The 21764-nt window shown below is 39.3% G+C and overlaps 1 protein-coding gene across 1 annotated transcript in view; it reads right to left on the reverse strand.

Annotated features, from left to right (window-relative positions):
• Positions 1 to 11577: 11577 nt before the first annotated feature.
• The window catches only part of LOC142107744 (sialic acid-binding Ig-like lectin 14), a 32145-nt gene continuing 21958 nt past the window's right edge, over positions 11578 to 21764 (reverse strand). The window contains exons 6-9 of the mRNA XM_075191334.1: positions 19308 to 19562; positions 15968 to 16070; positions 12908 to 12998; positions 11578 to 11628 (exon numbers count right to left, since the gene is read on the reverse strand). Coding sequence (XP_075047435.1) covers positions 11587 to 11628; positions 12908 to 12998; positions 15968 to 16070; positions 19308 to 19562 — 491 coding nt within the window. The 3' untranslated portion in view covers positions 11578 to 11586. The remainder of the gene's footprint in view (positions 11629 to 12907; positions 12999 to 15967; positions 16071 to 19307; positions 19563 to 21764) is intronic.

Below are 21764 nucleotides of genomic sequence, written 5' to 3' on the forward strand. Positions count from 1 at the left end.
CCTTTACTAAGAAGAAAAACAGAATGTTAGTTATCATAGACATTCCACAAATACTGCATCACTCATAGATTACACAGGATTAATTATGAAATAATGTCACTGTGATGAAATTGTCCCTGATGTGATTAAGGTATCTGGTAGGAAACAGGAAACAAAAAATGGGCAGAGTATATGGGGACAAAGTGATGTAAGAGGCAGATGAGGACATGGAGTGTGGTTACAAGTGAAATTTTATATTATCAAAACCGTTATTATTATTATTTTGTTCCACAAGGGTTCTGCAGCACGGTACATAGGGGATTAAAGCATAAAACAAAATTATAAAATAACATAAGTACAAAAGTGAAAAAATATATAAATACAAACAATACATTTACATAATTACAACCCGCAAAATTACATAATTATGAAAACACTTGGAGAGAGGTCCCTGCCCATAAGAACTTACATTCTAGAGGGGACGGCCGGTCACAGATAGTGGGAAAACTGAGTCGGGGGGAGGTGGGAGAATGCGGGGGGAGGTCTGAAAGGCTTGAATGGCAAGATAAGGTTTAAGGCCATGTCTTAGGCTTGGAGACTGGTGGATTGTTTACTTGGATGCGGGACTATAACACACATCTGCTTGTCTTATCTGTATTCACTATATTCTAAGACCACAACAATCTCCAATATCAATAGAATCATTCGTATTGATCCTAAAAGTATTTGATAACAAAAACAGGTTTAGTTAAAGCAACATTTTTACAAATGATTTTACGTCCTAAAATTCCAGGGCACAAAATTAAACACACTCAGACCCACCCGGACCTAGTGAAAATACACCCATTTATGGTGAGGAAATGCCCCCAAACATGCAAGTCCAGCCCCTACACAATTCTGGACTATTTTCAGGCATGAATTAATGCCAGGTTATTTTTATTACCTTTTATTTATAATTTGTCAAAAGGCTGCAACACAGTCCACAGGGGATTATTATATTTCTTACAACATACTGGAAATCAGAATACTACCTGGATTAGCACAATATTATATGTGTTTATTATTGCCAGGAAGATTTGTAATATTTTTATGGGTCACTAATATATTTATACACAGTAATCATATAACTCCCTTAAATGTGCAAATATTCTAGTTGGACAGTCTTTCTTCCTAATGGGGTTTCCATAATCCTTTATTAATTTAATTGTCTCTGCACTTTCAAATTCTAGGATATCTTACTTTTGTAAATTGGTGCCCACAATTGAACAGTATATTAAATATGATGTCCCACCAGTGCTTTATAAAGGGGCAAAACAATAAGTTTCTTTATTAATAATATGCCACATTTAATGCAATATAGTATATTGTATGTTTGTCATAGGCATCCCATTTATCCAGATAGATACAGTGTTATCACAAACAATCAATGAAATAATCAATAAAGACTATGGGGTATATTTACTAGACTGTGGGTTTGAAAAAGTGGAGATGTTGCCTATAGCAACCAATCAGATTCTAGTTATTATTTATTTTGTACATTCTACAAAATGACAACTAGAATCTGATTGGTTGCTATAGGCAACATCTCCACTTTTCCTTTTAAGTAGCTTTAGTACATCTACCCCAAGGGTGTATTAGTTCTTCTCTATAATATCTTGATGTGTGAATTTGAAAAAAAATATATGCATGGTATGATATTGTAAAGGTATCAAAGCTACAAACAATGTGGGCAAATGTGCACTCACATTGTCAGGATCTGCCTCCGTCTGCACTGCAGTATAGCAGTGGGCATGCTGCTTTGGCTCTGCAGCTCCTCTCTGCTGGACTTACCAGAGGTGCTGCTATTGTTCTATTGCCTTTTCCCTCACTAGCAGGAGTTAATCTTCTGATCCTTGTTTATTGCCACACATGTGTCACTGATTATTCATGCCTGCTTCCCACAAGGCACCATGCTGGTCAGTGTTTTCTTTTTCCCTTAGACTACCTGTATTGACACATTTTATTCCTGTAAAATACTTGCTTTTGCCTGTACCTGCTGTTCAGTAAACACTTACTACTCACCTGTACCCAGTAACCAGGATGTTAGCCTGAATTTTATTTTATGCTTGGATACTGCAACCTTACAGTTCCTGTGAAATCCTGGCCCTCCCTGTTTATCTTTGTTCAGCTAAGTTACCTGTATCTCCTGTGTTGTTTTCATTACCATTTACCTGTCATACTACCACAACCCGATTTTTGTTTATTTACGACGCCTTACCTGGTCTATGTTTACCCTACATTACCTGGATTGTCCTCTCTCTGCAATAAATAGCTTTTATGTTTTCATCATACTCCTATCTTCATGGCTGTTATTGCAAGGATCTAATTTTTGGAATAGAATTGTAACACACATGAATGCAATATTCAAATTGCATGTATATAATCTTTCCGTAAATCCTCCTCTCTCTCTTCCAACGTCACTGACAAATTGCTTTTATTTCTCTCCAAAACCTCCTGATATGCATTCTCAGATTCAATTAAAAACAGTGTAATATTGCTTAAGCGCAGAAAATGCGGAGCCAGATGTACACTCGCACAAATAAAATGTTCCACTTGCATGTATATAATCTTTCCAGATCTCCTCCTCTCTACTTTTGTAGTATTTTTAGAATTGTAGATGTAATGAACACCCTTGTATTGTGTTTTTTTTTTCCATCCTGTAACACCCCTCACTTAGTTCAGTATCACCATGTATCCTAACTGTTGTCTAAATAGCTATTTTACCCATTTATAACTTCTTCCACCCTGTCCTATACTAAATCCATTCCATCTATTTGTAAGAAATCTACCCCTTTCACCACTGACATAACTGGACTTTTCCCTGCCCCGCATCTTGCTAGTTGCCACTCTGTCAAACACCTCTCCACATGTAACACTACTCCTGCCCATTACCTACCCTAACAACCTATTCACACATCTTTCCCACACCTGCAAAATCCACCCCACAAGCACCTAACATTCTGCCTCTTTTTCTTTCACCTCTAACTTAGACCTCCCCACTCTCATACACCCCTACCAAACACTTCCACTCCCACCCATCTTTTTGTTCTGTCCCCCTCCATCTGCATGTGACAGTATCAATACCTCAATACATCCTATCGCTGTACCCTATACATCTCCTCTCAGCATAATTCATATGACATCATCTTGTATTACACCCGGTCTTTAACATTAATAGCGCTTATTTCTTGCCTCACAATATTACCTCTTAAACCCCTAGTCCTAAAAAACAGGAACTACCTACTCAATCCTTATTGTTTTCAAAGTACTATCTAATTTATCATTATTCTAACATGTTTACATGTCTATTTTTTTTAGCTAGTATGCTCCTCTGAATATATTACTTCATCATCATCATCATCATCATCATTTATTTATATAGCGCCAACATATTCCGTAGCGCTTTACAATTGGGGACAAACGTAATAAACTAATAAACAAACTGGGTAAAACAGACAAAGAGGTGAGAAGGCCCTGCTCGCAAGCTTACAATCTATGGGACAATGGGAGATTGACACATGAGGTTAAGTATACATTTTGCATCTTGGCCCAGCCAGACTGCAAAGGTAAGGTGACTCATAAGCTAAATGATCCTGTCACACAACAATGTTGGTCCGGGGGTAGTAGTTCTGTGAAATTGTGTAACAGGCTAAAGGTAGTGAGGTTAAGATGGTGGTTGAGGAATATTATAAGCTTGTCTGAATAGGTAGGTTTTCAGAGAACGCTTGAAAGTTTGTAGAACAGAGGAGAGTCTTATTGTGCGAGGGAGAGAGTTCCATAGAGTGGGTGCAGCCCGAAAAAAGTCCTGTAACCGGGAATGGGAGGATGTAATGAGGGTGGATGAGAGACGCAGATCTTTTGCAGAACGGAGTTGCCGAGTTGGGAGATATTTTGAGACAAGAGAGGAGATGTATGTTGGTGCAGCTTTGTTGATGGCCTTGTAGGTTAGTAAAAGTATTTTATATTGGATTCGGTAGAAGACAGGCAGCCAGTGTAGAGACATACAGAGTGATTCAACAGAGGAATAGCTATTTGCAAGGAAAATCAGTCTTGCCGAAGCATGCAAAATAGATTTTAGGGGTTTGAGTCTGTTTTTGGGAAGACCAGTAAGGAGGGAATTGCAATAGTCAATGCGGGAGATGATTAGTGCATGAATTAAGGTTTTAGCAGTGTCTTGTGTGAGATATGTGCGGATTCTGGAAATGTTCTTTAGATGTATGTAACATGATTTAGATATAGAGTCAATGTGGGGAACAAAGGATAGGCGTGAATCAAGGATTACACCTAGGCAGCGAGCTTGTGGGGTGGGATTTATGGTCATGTTATCAACAGAGATAGAAATGTCAGGTATGCTCTTGTTGGCGGGTGGGAATATTATTAACTCTGTTTTAGAAAGATTAAGTTTGAGTTGACGAGAGGACATCCAAGATGAAATGGCAGAAAGACAGTCAGTTACACGGGACAACACAGATGTCGAGATATCAGGAGAGGATAGATAGATTTGGGTATCATCCGCATAGAGATGATACTGAAAGCCAAAGGAACTTATTAGATTTCCAAGAGAAGCGGTATAGATAGAGAACAGCAGAGGACCTAGCACCGAGCCTTGTGGTACTCCAACTGATAGGGGAAGCGGAGCAGAGGTGGCTCCAGAGAAATTAACAGTGAAAGAGCGATTAGAGAGGTAAGATGAGAACCAGGATAGAACTGTGTCTTGAAGACCTAGGGATTGCAGCGTTTGTATGAGAAGAGAGTGGTCAACGGTGTCAAATGCAGCCGAGAGATCAAGGAGAATTAGGAGAGAGTAATGGCGTTCAGTCTTAGCAGTGATCAGATCATTAACAACCTTGGTCAGCGCAGTCTCTGTGGAGTGTTGAGAACGAAAGCCAGACTGAAGAGGATCCAACAGGTTGTTTGCGGAAAGAAAGCGTGTGAGGCGAGTGTAGGCAAGTCTCTCTAGAAGCTTGGAGGGGCAAGGGAGCTGAGAGATGGGACGGTAATTTGAGAGAGAGTTTGGGTCGGAGTTTTGTTTTTTTAGAATAGGAGTAATCACTGAATGCTTGTATAGTGATGGAAAGATGCCAGTAGAGAGTGAGAGATTACAGATTTGAGTTAGAGGTGAAATGAGCACAGAAGACAGGGATCTACCAATTTGCGAGGGAATAGGATCAAGAGGACAGGAGGTAGAGTAGGAATTACTTGTTCAGTCACCACAGTGTAGCTCCCTGTGTTACTTAATTAAATATTTGGATATGTGGACACTGGACACCTTCTGGTTTTATTCATTATTATTTTGATATTGATGTGATTGAGCACTCCTCACTATTTACCTATTTATATTTAGATGCAATTAGCATGACCTATCTTTTCTAGTCAGTATGGTCCACAGTCTGCCAGAGTAAGCCAATGATAAAGGTATGTACTACAGTTTGAAATGTTACTGTATTAACCCTTATGAGGGAGTCACAGTGAAGTGCTCTCTGGCTTCATCACTTTTGTTCACACTGTTGACTAGAACCATATTTTTTTTTTCAAACAACGATCCATTTTAGCACTGTTGTATCATTTATTTGCTTTAGTTTATTTGCATGTTCTTGGTTATTCAGCTGGTGCAGGCTTTTTTATATACATTTTTTTTGCCATACCATGTACATTAAGACCTTGCAGTACATCGGGCATATGATCAGATCTCTTGGTTTATGCTTTACAGAACATAGGTGGAATATCCTTAAGAATCTCAAAACACATGGGGATAGATTTATTAAGCTGCGGGTTTGAAAGTGGGGATGTTGCCTATAGCAACCAATCAGATTCTAACTGTCATTTTGTAAAAGGTACTAAATAAATGACAGCTAGAATCTGATTGGTTGCTATAGGCAACATCCCCACTTTTTCAAACCCGCAGCTTAGAAAATCTAGCCCAGTGTCTATCTCAGCATGTCAATTCTTGTAGAAATGGTACCATGGAAGGCCTTAAAATTAGAGCAATGAACAAATTTATGTTACCAAAAGAGGGGGGGGGGGGCACGTTCAATCTCCTTTGCAGGAAACATATTGGATCAATTGGCTGAAAACTTTGGCAACCCTAGGCCTCAATGATACTACTGAACTCAACAATATCTGACCACATTGGTGATTTCATTATTACTAATTAATTATAGTTAATGTGTAGGATTGTATAGGCTGCTCTATTTATGATATCTCATGGGGTGGTCACGATTGGATTTTTTTCCTTTTGCCTTATATTGCTATATCTTTAATTTATTTACATTTGGGCTTCAAGGCTTATTTGTTAACGCTCAATCTATCTGGTCTCTTTTTTTTATATATATTGATATGCGACCTAAATGTTTGATATTTCGTCAACAGATTCCTGAATTATTTTTTTGGATCTACTAAATCGCAATTTTTTTACATCTAGATAAGCGACATAGATGTGTCGACGGTATACTAATATGTGATTATAATAGCAGCCTACCTATGTGTCCATTTTGACTTATCTGAGTTGTTACGTTGCATTTATATTTATCTATCTATACAGGTAAATGGTAGTTAATTATCCCACCACACACCTGCGTTATTGCGGTACCGTAATACCAGCAATAAAGAGCACTTTCCGTGGTAACGAGCGTTACCGCGGACCGGAACCCGAATTGAATATGCCCCTTTGAATTAATTGATTGGATATTTTGATTCATTTTTTATTTTTAATACCAATCTTTTATATTAATCGTTTATATTAATTGTTATTATTAGTATTTATCTATGCGATGTAGTGATATAAAAGTCTAGTGTGACTATTGTACTTATGAGAATAAGTCCAACAGTGCTGGTATATTAACTTGGTATATGTCATTTGTTATTCATCTGTATAATTGTTCTGATGTTATGTTTACTCCACCGAATATATGTATTATTGATATAATAGAATATTTGTCTGTATCTAATTGGTGGCGTTAATACGTCTTTATTTGGTATGATTATTAGTTAGAAATAAATCAAACAATTTCCCAGACTGTGACAGGAATCTATTGGTTTATTTCTACATTTGAGGAGTTGGTAAACTACTTTGTTATTCACAAGATCCTCCCTTTTGGAACCGGACTAATATTATGTTTCATTGATAAGAATCGCCATGACAACAGGCTGCCTAGCTTTATCAATAGCGGGCAGCACAGTGGCCTGGTGGTTAGCACTTCTGCCTCACAGCACTGGGGTCATGAGTTTGATTCCCGACCATGGCCTTATCTGTGTGGAGTTTGTATGTTCTCTCTGTGTTTGCGTGGGTTTCCTCCGGGTACTCTGGTTTCCTCCCACACTCCAAAAACATACTAGTAGGTTATTTGGCTGCTATCAAAATTGACCCTAGCTCTCCCTCTCTGTCTGTCTGCCTCCCTCTCTGTCTGTCTGTGAGTGTGTCTATAGTAGGGAATTTAGACTGTAAGCTCCAATGGGGCAGGGACTGATGTGAGTGAGTTCTCTGTACAGCGCTGCAGAATTAGTGGCGCTATATAAATAAATGATGATGATCAACAACTCACAAAAAATTGACAAGAGCAATCAGAATCAATGTGGATTGGCTGGCTGGAATCACATGTTAGCCGACTCAGGATATGGTGACTGCCGGCTCGGCATTTAAACAGTGCTTGCTAATGATTAGAGACTCATTTCCTCTGATGAAACTGTCTTATATGATGGAGAAACGCGTCGGGATAAATTTATATGATTGGAGTTTGATTAATTGGGACACTGTATATTTATGAAAACACCTGTTATGATAATTCTGGGGTTGGACCTTTATTGATAGTTCGAAGTCACCTTATTGATTTGAAATGATTATGGAATACTCCTTAATATCTCTCTGGAAACCAAATCTGGTATCAAGATGAATAAGTACTTTTGCATATACAATTTGTTGGCCTGAATCCATTTGCTGTGGTACTTTCCGTATGCTAATGAGCCTTTTATGAAGTTTGCACACTCTCTTGGAACAGCAAAGGAGAGTTTTGAATAGAACTGTATCTCTATTAGATCCGGTGACCATAGTTGACTATATAGTTAAGAGATCTATAAACTTCACTTTTGCATGAGATCTATAACAGGAGTTCTGCATTAAGTTCTGTATATGGGAAATAATTGCTGTTTTTGAACAGCTATTTTATCATTCATTAGATTTTGTGTATATACAGTGACCTATATTATTATTTATAATTTTAATCTCTTTGGTATGTATTAAAATGATAGTTTGCAAACAGAGCTCTCTCTTTCTATTTTATCTTGCTTGTTTATTCACAGGTATAGAATCCTGTGTTGAGAGCTGCGGTCCAGATTATTATAGATCCTATTATTGCTGTTTATACTTACGATTCTTAGGACCTGATATAATCTTTTGCTGGTTTTGTTTGGTTGTTTGTCAGTCCGGTTATGCATTTGGACACCTCTGAACAGATTGGGATGAAACCAACGTGAGTTGGTCCTGGTGGATCCTTGCCAGGTTTTTGGGGGGTTAGGATCCAGGTAGGGCCTTCCGTTTGTGTACACTGGGCAGAACTTTGACCCGGGGAGCCTTTTCTGGGCCTTCCACTGAATGGATTTGAATGAAAACTTGCAGAGGGGTGGTAATTGGTCTTGAATGTTTAATGGAGTGTTTGGGGTCCCGGTTGGATCTCTAGTTGGTGTACGCTGGGCAAAACTTGGACTCGGGGAGCTTGTTCTGAGCCTGCATCCGGACACCCCTGCACTGATTGGGATGAAACCAATGTGACATGGTCCATTTGGAACCTGGCCAGGTTTTAGGAGGGCTAGGGTCCCAGTTGGACCTCTTGTTTGTGTACGATGGGCAGAATTTTGACCGTGGAGCCTGTTCTGGGCCTTCCACTGGATGGATGTGGATTGTATCTTAGCTACTAATTATTTTTAATATGTTGACAGTTACATCCAATTGATTGATAACTTCAAAATGTAAACCTGGGCAACACCAGGTACTTCAGCTAGTTTGAAAATAAATCCTGTGCATGAAATAGATTTAGTTATTTGTGTTTGATCTCTGCATACTCAGTCCCAGTCTCTTCTGCAGGAGCTTTGAGAAATTAATGATCACACACTGGACATCCTTATAGTTCATGTACAGAGATCCTTCCTCCTGGGTTGGTTCCAGATATCTTTGTTGAAGCTGCTGAAGTGTATGGGCTCCCTAAGAGGGATACAAAGAATTATAATGAAGAATTAAGTGGAATCATTGTTTGCACATCGTTATTTTATATTATAACTGTTTCCATTATTTACTATTTTTTGATATGGAGAAAAAAAAATCTGTGCATTGAATTTTTTTTTTTCATAATGCAGAAATACTGTCATCTAAAAAAAAAAATACAAAAAGATGCATCACAATGTTACAGCATTGTGCATAAATACTTTAATTTTTTTATTGTTTAGTAAATACAAACTGCCCAATACTGTAAACTAATGACTCTAGTTGGTATAATTGGAATAGTACGAGGGAGAAGGGTAACTGCAAGCAATTATTGTGTAAATAGCACTAGAAATATGCTAGTTAGGAAATTTGCTAGTTGGTTGACATGAGAAACACAACCCTTTTCCTTTTGGATTAGTATTCATTATTATGCTGGTCTAAAAACAACCTCATTAAATAAGTAAACACTTCCACTTGTATAGAAAAATATCTTCAAAATGAATGCTGACTTCTGAATATCTTATATGAAAAAATCATTGGTCTGTTTGTCTGTCCGGTTATGCATTCGGACACCCCGACACCGATTGAGATGAAACCAACACCAGGTGATCCAGTTGGATCCTGGACAGATTTTAGGGTGGATTGAGTCCCGGTCAGACCTCCAGTTGGTGTACGCTGGGCAGAATTTTGACCCAGAGAGGCTGTTCTGAGCCTACATTTGGATACCCTTGCACCAATTGGGATGAAACCAACACAAGGTGGTTCAGTTGAATCCAGTCCAGGTTTTAGGATTAGGTTCCCGGTAGAACCTCCCATTGATGTACGTTTGGCAGAATTTTGACCCAGGGAGCCTGTTCTGAGCCTGCATTCGGACACCCCTGCACCGATTGGGATGAAACCAACACAAGGTGGTCCAGTTGGATGCTGGACAGGTTTTAGGAGGGTTAGGGTCCTGGACGGACCTCCCATTGATGTTCGCTGGGCAGGACTTTGACCCAGGGAGACTGTTCAGGGGCCTTCAACTGGAAGGATTTGGATGACATTTAATATAAAAACAAAAATGACACTGGACAGCCACCTAACGGCCGTGTAGGAAAAGCTGCTAATTATTTTTTAAATGTTGACAGTTACATCCAACTCATTGATAACTTAATAACTTGAAAATGTAAACCCGGGTAATGCCGGGTACTTCAGTTAGTTACTTATATAATAGCATAAGAATATCTTTATGATTTGCATTTATATGCTCCATATTCTATTCTATGTTATATCACCATTTTTACTGCATGGTTTATTTTGACACAATAATTGGCACTACGGAATGTTAGTTTTCTTTTACATATTTTTGCATTGTCTTAAATGAAACGTAAATTAAATGTGAAAATGTATGCTGTCTATAAAAGTTAGATAATATTTACTAAGGGTAGGCTATGTACTGTTAGTGGGATGAGACCATTAGGACTTAACTAGGCTACCGCCTTTCTGGAGGGGATCTGAAGTCACTAGCAAGATTTAACGAGTAAAAAAGAGAATCCAGCTAATCCCTAATTTCCAGGATTGGGATTCTATATACTTCTGGGAGGAGTGTGTATGCCAGTCCTTGATGAAAGACAGATTTTTGAAATTGATAAGTCTAATTACCCATCTTTAAGTAAGACCCAAGAAGCTATTGGGGAGGTGAGCAGTGTCCGAGTCAAGTTCAAGTCCAAAGGGGGAAATGTATCAAGCTGGGGTGTTTGTTTTTATTGGTGATTTAAAAACCACTGCACATCACTAATGATTTTCACCTCCAAACCACCAGAAGGTATTATCTAGCAGTTTGGAGGATCAAATCTCAAAACACTGGTGATGGGCAGTCAAAATCACCAGAAAAAAACACCAGAAAAAGTCTGTTTCTTAAAATGCCTTCTGATTGAGCTACAGGTTTCTCGCCACTCATAACATAAGCAGAGGCAGCATTACTTTATAATGAACTTATGGGGGCAAAATTAATTTATAAGTACACAGGGGCAACATTTATTATTTCATAATGGGGGCACCATTTACACTGCACAATTGTGGCGCTACAAGCGACTACATTACCCCCATTAGCAGTCACCTTAATTTTACTATAAACTAATTTATAAATTAGTTTTTCTATATTTCCACCCACAGCGCCCAGGGATGTCAAGGATCCAAGCTGACCAGAAGTTACCACTGTTGCAGAGTGTGTTTAGAGACAGAGTGACGGAGCCCAGTTGTGCAACAACAACTGTGAAAATGGGGTTACAGAACTAACACAGAATCGCATCATTCCTCTACACACAAAGTTGGGGGCAACATATATTTAGAATCGTACCATACTGTTGAATTTGGAACTGCAAAGCCACGGGCACTCATAAGATTTCTGTTGCCAACGGCTGCCCATTAATGTCAACCTGTAAAATGATAATAAATCAATAGTTGTTCACACCGCATTAAAGAAGGTGGACTTTGTCCATATAAATAAGATTGTTTTACAAGCACAAAACAAAAGTTATCTATGTAGTATGTTTTGTTATTTTGCTACAACCTGGGGTAAATGTATTAATCTGCGATTCTAGCAAATCGCTGATATTCGGCGAATTTGCCGGGCAAATTTAAAACTGCAATGTGTTTAATGGTAAAACTTTAAACACGTTGTGGTGGAGAAATGAATTGATGTGGAGGGTGATATGGGAAGAACAAATTATAATGGGCAGCATGGTTGCTAAGTGGTTAGCACTTCTGCCTTACAGCAATGGACAGGGGCGCACAGAGGATTTGTCAGGGGGGGTTTCCTCCGCCCCTGGAAAAAAATAAAAATCTAGAGCACTGTAGTATACAGCAGCCGCGGCGCTGTCAAAGAAGCCGCTTCTTAGACAGCGCCGCGGCTGCTGTATACTACAGTAGGGCACTTTTTAGCGGAGGGGGGGGGGTTTCTGGAGACCCAGAAACCCCCCCCCCCCTGCGTGCGCCACTGATGGGGTCATGAGTTAAATTACTGACCATGGCCTTATCTGTGAGGTGTTTGTGTGGGTTTCCTCCGGGTGCTCCGGGTTCCTCCCACACTCCAAAAAACATACTGGTAGGTTAATTGGCTGCTATCAAATTGACCCTAGTCTCTCTATCTCTCTCTCTCTCTCTCTCTCTCTCTCTGTCTGTGTGTGTGTGTTAGGGAATTTAGACTGTAAGCTCCAATTGCACAGGGACTGATGTGAGTGAGTTCTCTGTACAGTGCTGCGGAATTAGTGGCGCTATATAAATAAATGGTGATGATGATGATGATAATTCCAAGAGAGTGTGGTGGGAAATTAATGGCAAGGAAGTAGGTCGCACACATACATGCATGTACAGATCACACCGGCCCTGCATGTAAACCTAGCCCTGCATTAGAGCACTATTCCTAGGCTAGGAATATGAGGATTTAATTGATCTATGTTATTATTAACCCCTGATTAAAGTCAATCACCTATATAACAGAAGACTATTACATTTTACATCATGATGCATTTGGGGGTTTGATGTTTAATTTTTTTTAGTATATGTTCTTGAATCTGAAAAGTCTGCACATTTATAAATCAAATCCTCAAAACAATCAGTAGAAATTCTATATTGGTTTGACGACACTATCAATTTCTAGCTAAGCCAACAAACTAAAAGAGAAAAAAGCAAAACATAATAGTCAGATCCACTTACATTGCAGTATAGTTGAGTATCGCTGTAAATCACATTACAATCATTAATGCTGAACTCTTTCTTGTCTTCAGATTTTGGTAGTAACTTTTTCCTGAGAACACAAAGCCAATAACATGATAAACATGGTAATTGTAGTATTGGAATATTGTGTATGCATTGTCCTGCATTAAAATATTTGCTAATTAATATTTTGTCAAACACCTGACTGATACGATTAACCCATAAGGAACAATATTGCAAAAATCGGGTTGCCATTGCTCAGGCTAGAGGAGACCATCTACCAAGGAAGTTCAAGGCACTGGCCTGTTGGAGACCCCCTTATCTGCTCTTGTCTTCTTCCATAAACCAGAGTGACCTCCATGTTATCTGCTCTAGTAGCTCCACTGTTTGAGTGCTTATTGGGTGAATTGAATTTAGTCAAAAAGTTCTGCATTCTAAACAGCCTGTAGGGACATCTAGGGCCGCCATAAGGGGTGGATAGAGCTGACAGGGGCCCACACTTAGTAGTGGCCCCACTGGGACATGTCTGCTCTACCCCTTTTTTATTTATTTATTTTTTACTTTTATCCTGTAATGCAGCAGCTACCAGACACTGATAGACTGGGAGCTCATCACCGCATGGCGCAGTCACAATCTATCGGTGACTAGGAGCAGCTGCATCACGTTAAGAAGGGAGAGGGCAGGAAAGGAAGAACAGGGGCAGAGAAACATTAAGGTAAATGAATTGGGGGTGGGGGTTTATAAGTAACTGTTTGTGGTCTTTAGGATGAGGTCATGTTCACAATCTGTGTTCTAACGTAGGATGACCTTGGCCATGATATTTCCATTAGTAGTATGCTAACTGTAACCATGCCCATTTAAAATGAGCTATATTGCTTCTGCGTTGGGGTTGTCATGAAAACACATGATTATCACCAACAGGTTCTGTATGAGGTATTGGATAAATTAGGGTAGATGGACAGGGAATACAAGAATCAGATACTGTACACCAATCTATTTCCCCAGTATGAAAAGAAAAATATAGTCTAAATAAATAATTTAAATATTAAAAAAGTCCTCGTCCTCCTTGTCAGAGGTCTGTGGCATGTGGTGGAATTTTGAAGCATGAGGACCATGTCTGGGGATTTTGGGATGAGTGATGTGGACTTTGGGAGGAGGGGGGCCCTGCCTGTTTCATTTGTACTGGACCCAACAATTTCTAATGGCTGACCTGGTGACCCCTAACTTTTAGGGGAAATCACTGTTTCCTGGCACGATAAGTATTTCACAAAAATTCTGAAGCACTTCTTTGTGTGACGGAAACAACATTTCCCAACCACTGGGTTTCTTTTTTATTATTATTAAGTTTTTCAAGAGAACAAAAACAAAAAAAACCCACATATAAAGTTAGGTGTCACTATGGTAACTTCAAATTATTGAGGCTGAAGATAAGTCGGCAATTTGCACTGTTTACGCTCATACACAACAGTGTACACATACGTTCGTAGCCGTTTCTGCAGTCTCCCTCCAACAGTCACTACATTGGCTCCCCATACCCTACAGAATTAAATTTAAACTCCTCACCCTCACCTTTAAAGCTCTTAGTCAATCTTCCCCTCCCTACATCTCCAATCTCACCTCTACCTACACTCCTACCCGCCCCCTACACTCTGCCTGTGACCGCCGCCTCACTACTTCACTAATCACCTCCTCTCACTCTCGTCTTCAGGACTTTGCCCGGGCTGCTCCCCTGCTGTAGAACGATCTTCCACGTTCCATCAGGTTAGCATCTACTCTCAAAGGCTTCAAGCGTGCCCTTAAGACTTATTTCTTTATTCAAGTTTATCAGTCCTCATCCTAACTTCCTTGTCCTGGCTCTCTCCCCCAGTTAGTACCACCCTATTTATGTCTCCCACTTCCCTTTAGGATGTTAGCTCTCATGAGCAGGGCCCTCTTTCCTTGTGTGCTCCTTCTACTGTTCCTTCACCCTCTTGGCCAGCTTCGCTAGCCCTGTTTTCCATGTTTTCTTAAGCTTTGGCCTTCTTCTCGCTGATTTCTACAATCCCTTTCACTATCTGTCCCAGACTTAATCAGATTTGCTTTACCCTGTCACCTGTGTTTGTATATATTTTTTGTATCATGTTGTGTTTTGGTTCTGTTTTCTGTATTTGTAATGTACGGCGCTGCGGACCCTTTGTGGCACCTTATAAGTCAAAGATAATAATAATAATAGCCAGAGTTGGTAACATCTGACACCTAGGCCTCCTTATGACTGTAAAGGGAGAACGGGGGAGTACAGTAAGAGTGTGTTTGTAAAATGACCTGATGTGTTTTTCTGGCATGGAAATGCCGTGATCTAAAAGCTCAAACCCTCAGGCATTTTTTAAAAAGCCTTTGTTCATATTTTACCAAAACAAAAAAAAAAGCCACATGTAAGAAGGCATTCCATAATAATCTGACAAGTTTTACTGTATCACATTGTAGATATTTAAATTCAGTACACTTGGGGATTTTCCCCCACCACAATACTTTTGCAAAATTAGGTTCTTCAGGCATGGTTCTTTATTTGGTATTTTGCACCTATTTTCTTTAGCTTACACAAGACAGACAATAGGATTCGGGCATATCATAAGAAAAGCAAACTATAAAACAAATTGTTATAATAACGCATGCTTAATTCAGACATAAAATAAGCGGATTCTATAGAAAATGTAAAAAAAAACAAAAATGAAGCAAAAAAAATAATGTATTTGTATGTTATAGTACTAAATTGGTTATTCAGAACAGACAAGCTGCATTTGAGAGTAATGACAGATATCATCTCTCCAAGTAAACCCACGCAAACACAGGGAGAACATACAAACTCCACACAGATAAGGCCATGGTCGGGAATCGAACTCATGACCCCAGTGCTGTGAGGCAGTGTGCTAACCAATAGGCCACTGTGCTGCCCTATGTAAGGGTTTCTTAAAACCCAAACACAATGAGACATTGAACAAGTATATGCTCTATGGACATAGGCACATTGCAAACACAGACACAATGATAAATATAAACTGTGAGTGTTACAGAGAAACTTACATTCTGAAGTACTTTATTAATAGGAATCCTGATATGAGCAGCACAGCAAGGACCACTGCACCGCGAATTGCAGCAATTATCTGTTTATTAGAGGTCGACCGAGCTGCAAAAGTAAAAAAAAAGTATAAAATATAATGCACACATTGTAATTTATTTCAGCCCTAAGCTTGTGTTAAATGTCATAGTTGGGAACATTACTATTATTATTATTATTTATTTATAAGGCGCCAAAAGGTTTCCACAGCGCCGAACACAGTACAAACAATGGACAGTACAGGGAATAACAGTACAGAATAAACGAGAAGTACCAAGACTTCAGAGGCTCCAGGGAAAGCAAATATATTGAAGTTGGAGCAGAAGAGAAGGTAGAGAGACCGGAGGGAGAAGGGCCCTGCTCATAAGAGCTTACATCCTAAAGGGAGGGGAAACAGACGACCGGCACAAAGGGAGTCAGAGGAGGGGAGCAAGCGCTTCCCTCTTCTGAGGAGGAGCCAGGTGAGGAGAGCGAGCATAGAGAGAGGGCTAAGTGTAAGGCTGGTAGGCTTTGAGGAAGAGATGAGTTTTGAGTGCCCGTTTGAAGGAGCACAAGTTAGGGGACAAATGAATGGAGCGTGGGAGGTCATTCCAGTGCAGGGGGGCAGCTCGGGAGAAGTCTTGAATTCTGGAGTGGGATGAGGTGATTAGAGTGGAGAAGAGGCGACGGTCATTGGCCAAACGCAGGGACCGGGTGGGAGTGTGGATGGAGAGGAGATTGGAGAAATAGGGGGCAGTAGAGTGGGAGAGAGCCTTGTAGGTGAGGGTAAGAAGTTTGAAAAGGATTCGGTAGGGGAAGGGGAGCCAGTGTAGGGCAAGGCAGAGAGGAGGGTCGAGAAAGGAAGATAAGCCTTGCAGCCACATTGAGTATAGAACGAAGGGGGGCAAGGCGAGAGCGGGGGAGGCCGGTGAGGAGAAGATTACAGTAGTCCAGACAGGAAATAAGCACGTGGATAACATTAAAATGTTTTGTTGGAAAATACATATATAATGGTGTATTCCCAGACTCTGCATCAAAAAGAGCACTGCCTTGAATGATAACTTGGGTACCTATACAACATTAATATAGAATACCACAACAAGCTGCTGCAGGGATATACATTATTACAGGTACATATTTCACTAGCTTTATATTTTTAATTTTTGCATAAATATACGCCATCAATAAAGGGGTGATGACAAAAGGCTTGGCTAACAAATGCAAAAAGAAAGAAGGTGGAAGTGCAAATAGTACTCCATGATTATACACATTTCTATGGCGATGGAGGATGATTGAATTACAGGGAGTGGGTGGTGGGAAAGAATGAAATCACATGTGAAGGTGGTTGGGAATTAATTAAAGTGGAGGGGGAGAATGGTGGAGAGAAATCAATTACAGGGAAGGTGTGCATATATTTGCCATGGGAAATGAATTACAGCAGGAGGGTGGCTGGAGAAAATGAGTTACAGAATATGGATCCGATTCATTAAGGAAAGTAAGACAAAAAAAAAAAGAGTACGTTTTCCCCTGGACAAAACCATGTTACAACGCAAGGGGTGCAAATTAGTTTATTATTTTGCACACAAGCTGAACACTGACTGTTTTTTTCATGTAGCACACATATTCTTGATAGCTTTATTTGTACACTGAGATTTAAAGTTGATCTAGGATATGCCGTATCCCAACTATAAATCTGTCCCCACGTTTTAAATGTACCTCTCCTGAATGTAACATGGTTTTGCCCAGGTGCGATGCTACTTCTTTTTTTGCTTTCCTTTCCTTAATGAATTAGGCCCAACGCATTCTGTGCTGATCGGCTAATGTCAAAAGTTGTCTAATGCGCATGTTTAGATTCCGCTAGGAAGTGGAGCCCCCGCCCTCGCTGCAGGAGATGGAGGCAGCGTTCTCTGCTCTTCAGACTTGGCGTGTGGTGCTGGGCTCTGACTTCACAGCCAAGTGCCACACTGCCAGTGTATCACTGACATCGAGGAGCAGCTTTGGAGCATTTAAAAAAAAAACCCCGCTGGATGAGTACAATTGTGTCACTCATTCAGTGTTTAGGTGACAATCTGGGTTTACTTAATGGGTTATAAAATCATAGCTGTGTTTTAAGTAGAAATATGCAACACACGGCGGTATAGTTATGTTTTCTTGTCTCATTCAGTACAGACTGTGGCTCCTTAAACGCAAAACAAATTCAAGCACAGAGTGACACGTAATAAACATGTAAAAGACATAGCCCTGACGTCCCCTCGCTCTTGTGATAAATTTAGTCCATAAATTAGGCTAAATAGACCAGTATTTTTACGAAAAACATGGAAAAGTTTAAATTAATGATGAGCTTGTGGTTATAAAGTTGTCAAAGTAGTTATAGGTAGGAATGTTGCCTGATGTCCAAAAACATACTAGTAGGTTAATCGGCTGCTAACAAATTGACCCTAGTCTGTGTGTCTGTCAGTGTATGTATGTTAGGGGATTTCAATTGCAAGCGCCAATGGGGCAGGGACAGATGTGAATGAGTTCTCTGTACAGCGCTGTGGAATTAGTGGCGCTATATAAATAAATGGTGATGATGATGTTTTCCATTTTTGTGCAGTTCGCATTTTCAGAATTTTTTTCCAATCCGTACAATTAGCCCATTTATCAAGGCATGTCCAAGAGCGGAAAGTAGAGCTACACCTAAAAGCATGCAGGGCAGGCCAACTAGGGGAACTTGTGCAAAATTAAAGCGATTTCTGGTGTGTATCCTACGCGCAATATACATTGCATCCATTGTCTAACCTGTACTTCATCAGTAAAAGTTATTTGCTGTTTGATTGCTGTACACATTTTGACTTTGTTATGTTATAATTTCCACATTTATGAGGTAGGGTTTTTTTGTTCAGAATTCTGTATTTTTCACCTGCTCTGGTGTGTCTTTCAAATTAATTAAACTGATTTGACTTCATGTTACAAGTCCGTAGTTGAAAACGGTTTTAAAAACAGCTGTTCAAGAAGCCACATGCATTTTTAGTGTGTTCTTAAAAAAATGAAAATAATAACTGCATATATAATCCCCTAAGTCTAGGGGCTAGATTTACTAAACTGCAGGTTTGAAAAAGTGGAGATGTTGCCTATAGCAACCAATCAGATTCTAGCTGTCATTGTTTAGTACATTCTGCAAAATGAGAGCTAGAATCTGATTGGCTGCTATAGGCAACATCTCCACTTTTTCAAAAATGCAGTTTAGTAAATATACCCCTAGATCTTTTAGCGGCAAACCTTACAATGCATTATAAATAATAACCATTGGATACAATATTATATAGGTGGATTATGTTAACTTACATTGAACAAGGATTTCAATGCTTCTGTTAGCTGTCCCGTACTCATTCTGTGCCGAACACCAGTATCTTCCAGCATCACTAAGTCCAATGTTCTTCAGTTCATAGGTTAGTGTGTTTCCAATTATTGAGACATTTTTTATTTGCCCTTCCATGTACCAGGTGATGGCAGCCTTTGGGTTACTGTTAACAACGCATGTCATAATTTTGTTGTCGCCTGCTTTCACAATAAAAGCTGTGTCTTCATTTTGGACAAGCTCTAATAAAACAATTCATGTAAAATAATTAATTTATGGTCAATAGCACATAAAAAAATAACAAGCAATAAAACTGAGAGCAGTTGTTGGCTAACCTGTGACACTCCAGGTGATGTGAAACTACAAGTCCCAGCATGCTTTTCCAATATAAAGCAGCTTATTGATGTAAGGGGATGCTGGGACTTGTAGTTTCACAACACCTGGAGTGTCACAGGTCCGCCAACACTTACCTAGAGAGTCACATAAAGTAAAAAATGATGACGATGTCTCAGAGTGCTGTTTGCTGCAGTCAGCTTTCTAGCTGAGATTTTATAACTAGGGGTGTGCACCGGGCACTTTTAGTGTTTTGGGTTTTGGGTTCTGATTAGCTTGAGGTTTTGGGTTCTGATTTGTTTTGCCAAAACACCTGACGAAAGGTTTTGGTTCTGATTTATGGTTTTGGGTTCTGATTTATTTTTAAAAAAGCATAAAAAGCGCTAAAATCCATTTTTTTGTTTTTTTACACTCCTACGCTATTATTAACCTCAATAACATTCAATAACAATCATTTCCACTAATTTCCAGTCTATTCTGAACACCGCACACCTCACAATATTCTTTTTAGTCCAAAACGATGCACCAAGGTAGCTTTCTGGACTGCGTAGTGGAGTGGGCCCGGTACCCAATTTGGTACCGGGGCCACAATATATCACCCTCAACTGGTCTGAATTCCACTGCACAGCTGCCTGCTCCTACATCCTCTGCAGCATATACAGGGTGTAGTTCGAGTGCGTCAATACTTCTTGTTTTTGACGATGACAGGTCATTTTCATTAACTTTGGATTTGCCCCAACACTGAATGTAGTTTAATATCTGATACGCATCTATCTGGACTGCGTAGTGGAGTGGCCCCGGTACCAAATATATCACCCTCAACAGTTCTGAATTCCACTGCACAGATAAAAACAAAGAACATAGTATTAAAAATGGCAGTTCCCCTTTTTTGGAACTACAGAAACAAAGAATGTAGTAATAGAAATGGCAGTTCCTCTTTTTTGGAACTATAAAAACAAAGAACATAGTAATAGAAATGGCAGTTCCCCTTTTTTGGAACTACAGAAACAAAGAACATAGTAATAGAAATGGCAGTTCCCCTTTTTTGGAACTACAGAAACAAAGAACGTAGTAATAGAAATGGCAGTTCCCCTTTTTTGGAACTGCAGAAACAATGAATGTAGTAATAGAACTGGCAGTTCCTATTTTTTGGAACTACAGAAAGAATGAACGTAGTAATAGAACTGGCAGTTCCTATTTTTTGGAACTATAGAAAGAATGAACGTAGTAATAGAACTGGCAGTTCCTATTTTTTGGGAACTACACAAACAATGACCGTAGTAATAGAACTGGCAGTTCCTATTTTTTGGGAACTACACAAACAATGACCGTAGTAATAGAACTGGCAGTTCCTATTTTTTGGGAACTACACAAACAATGACCGTAGTAATAGAACTGGCAGTTCCTATTTTTTGGAACTACAGAAAGAATGAACGTAGTAATAGAACTGGCAGTTCCTATTTTTTGGAACTATAGAAAGAATGAACGTAGTAATAGAACTGGCAGTTCCTATTTTTTGGGAACTACACAAACAATGACCGTAGTAATAGAACTGGCAGTTCCTATTTTTTGGGAACTACACAAACAATGACCGTAGTAATAGAACTGGCAGTTCCTATTTTTTGGGAACTACACAAACAATGACCGTAGTAATAGAACTGGCAGTTCCTATTTTTTGGGAACTACACAAACAATGACCGTAGTAATAGAACTGGCAGTTCCTATTTTTTGGGAACTACACAAACAATGACCGTAGTAATAGAACTGGCAGTTCCTATTTTTTGGAACTACAGAAATAATGAACAGTATATAAATAAATAAATAAATAAATAAATAGTAAATAGCAGTACCTATTATTTTTTGGTACAGCAGCAACAGTGAACGTAGTTTGACTTTTAAATAGCAGAACCTATTATTTTTTCGTACAGCAGCAACAGTGAATGTAGTTTGACTTTGAAATAGCAGTACCTATTATTTTTTAACTATTTTTTTTATTTTTTTTTCAATTATTTTTTTATAAATTTTTTTTAATTATTTTTGTATAATTTATAAATGACAATGCCCTTAGCAGAACAGAGCACAGGACACAGGCAGCACCACTGGACTCAGCA

Source organism: Mixophyes fleayi, chromosome 11 (assembly GCF_038048845.1).
Source record: "Mixophyes fleayi isolate aMixFle1 chromosome 11, aMixFle1.hap1, whole genome shotgun sequence".
Lineage (NCBI taxonomy): Eukaryota > Metazoa > Chordata > Amphibia > Anura > Limnodynastidae > Mixophyes > Mixophyes fleayi.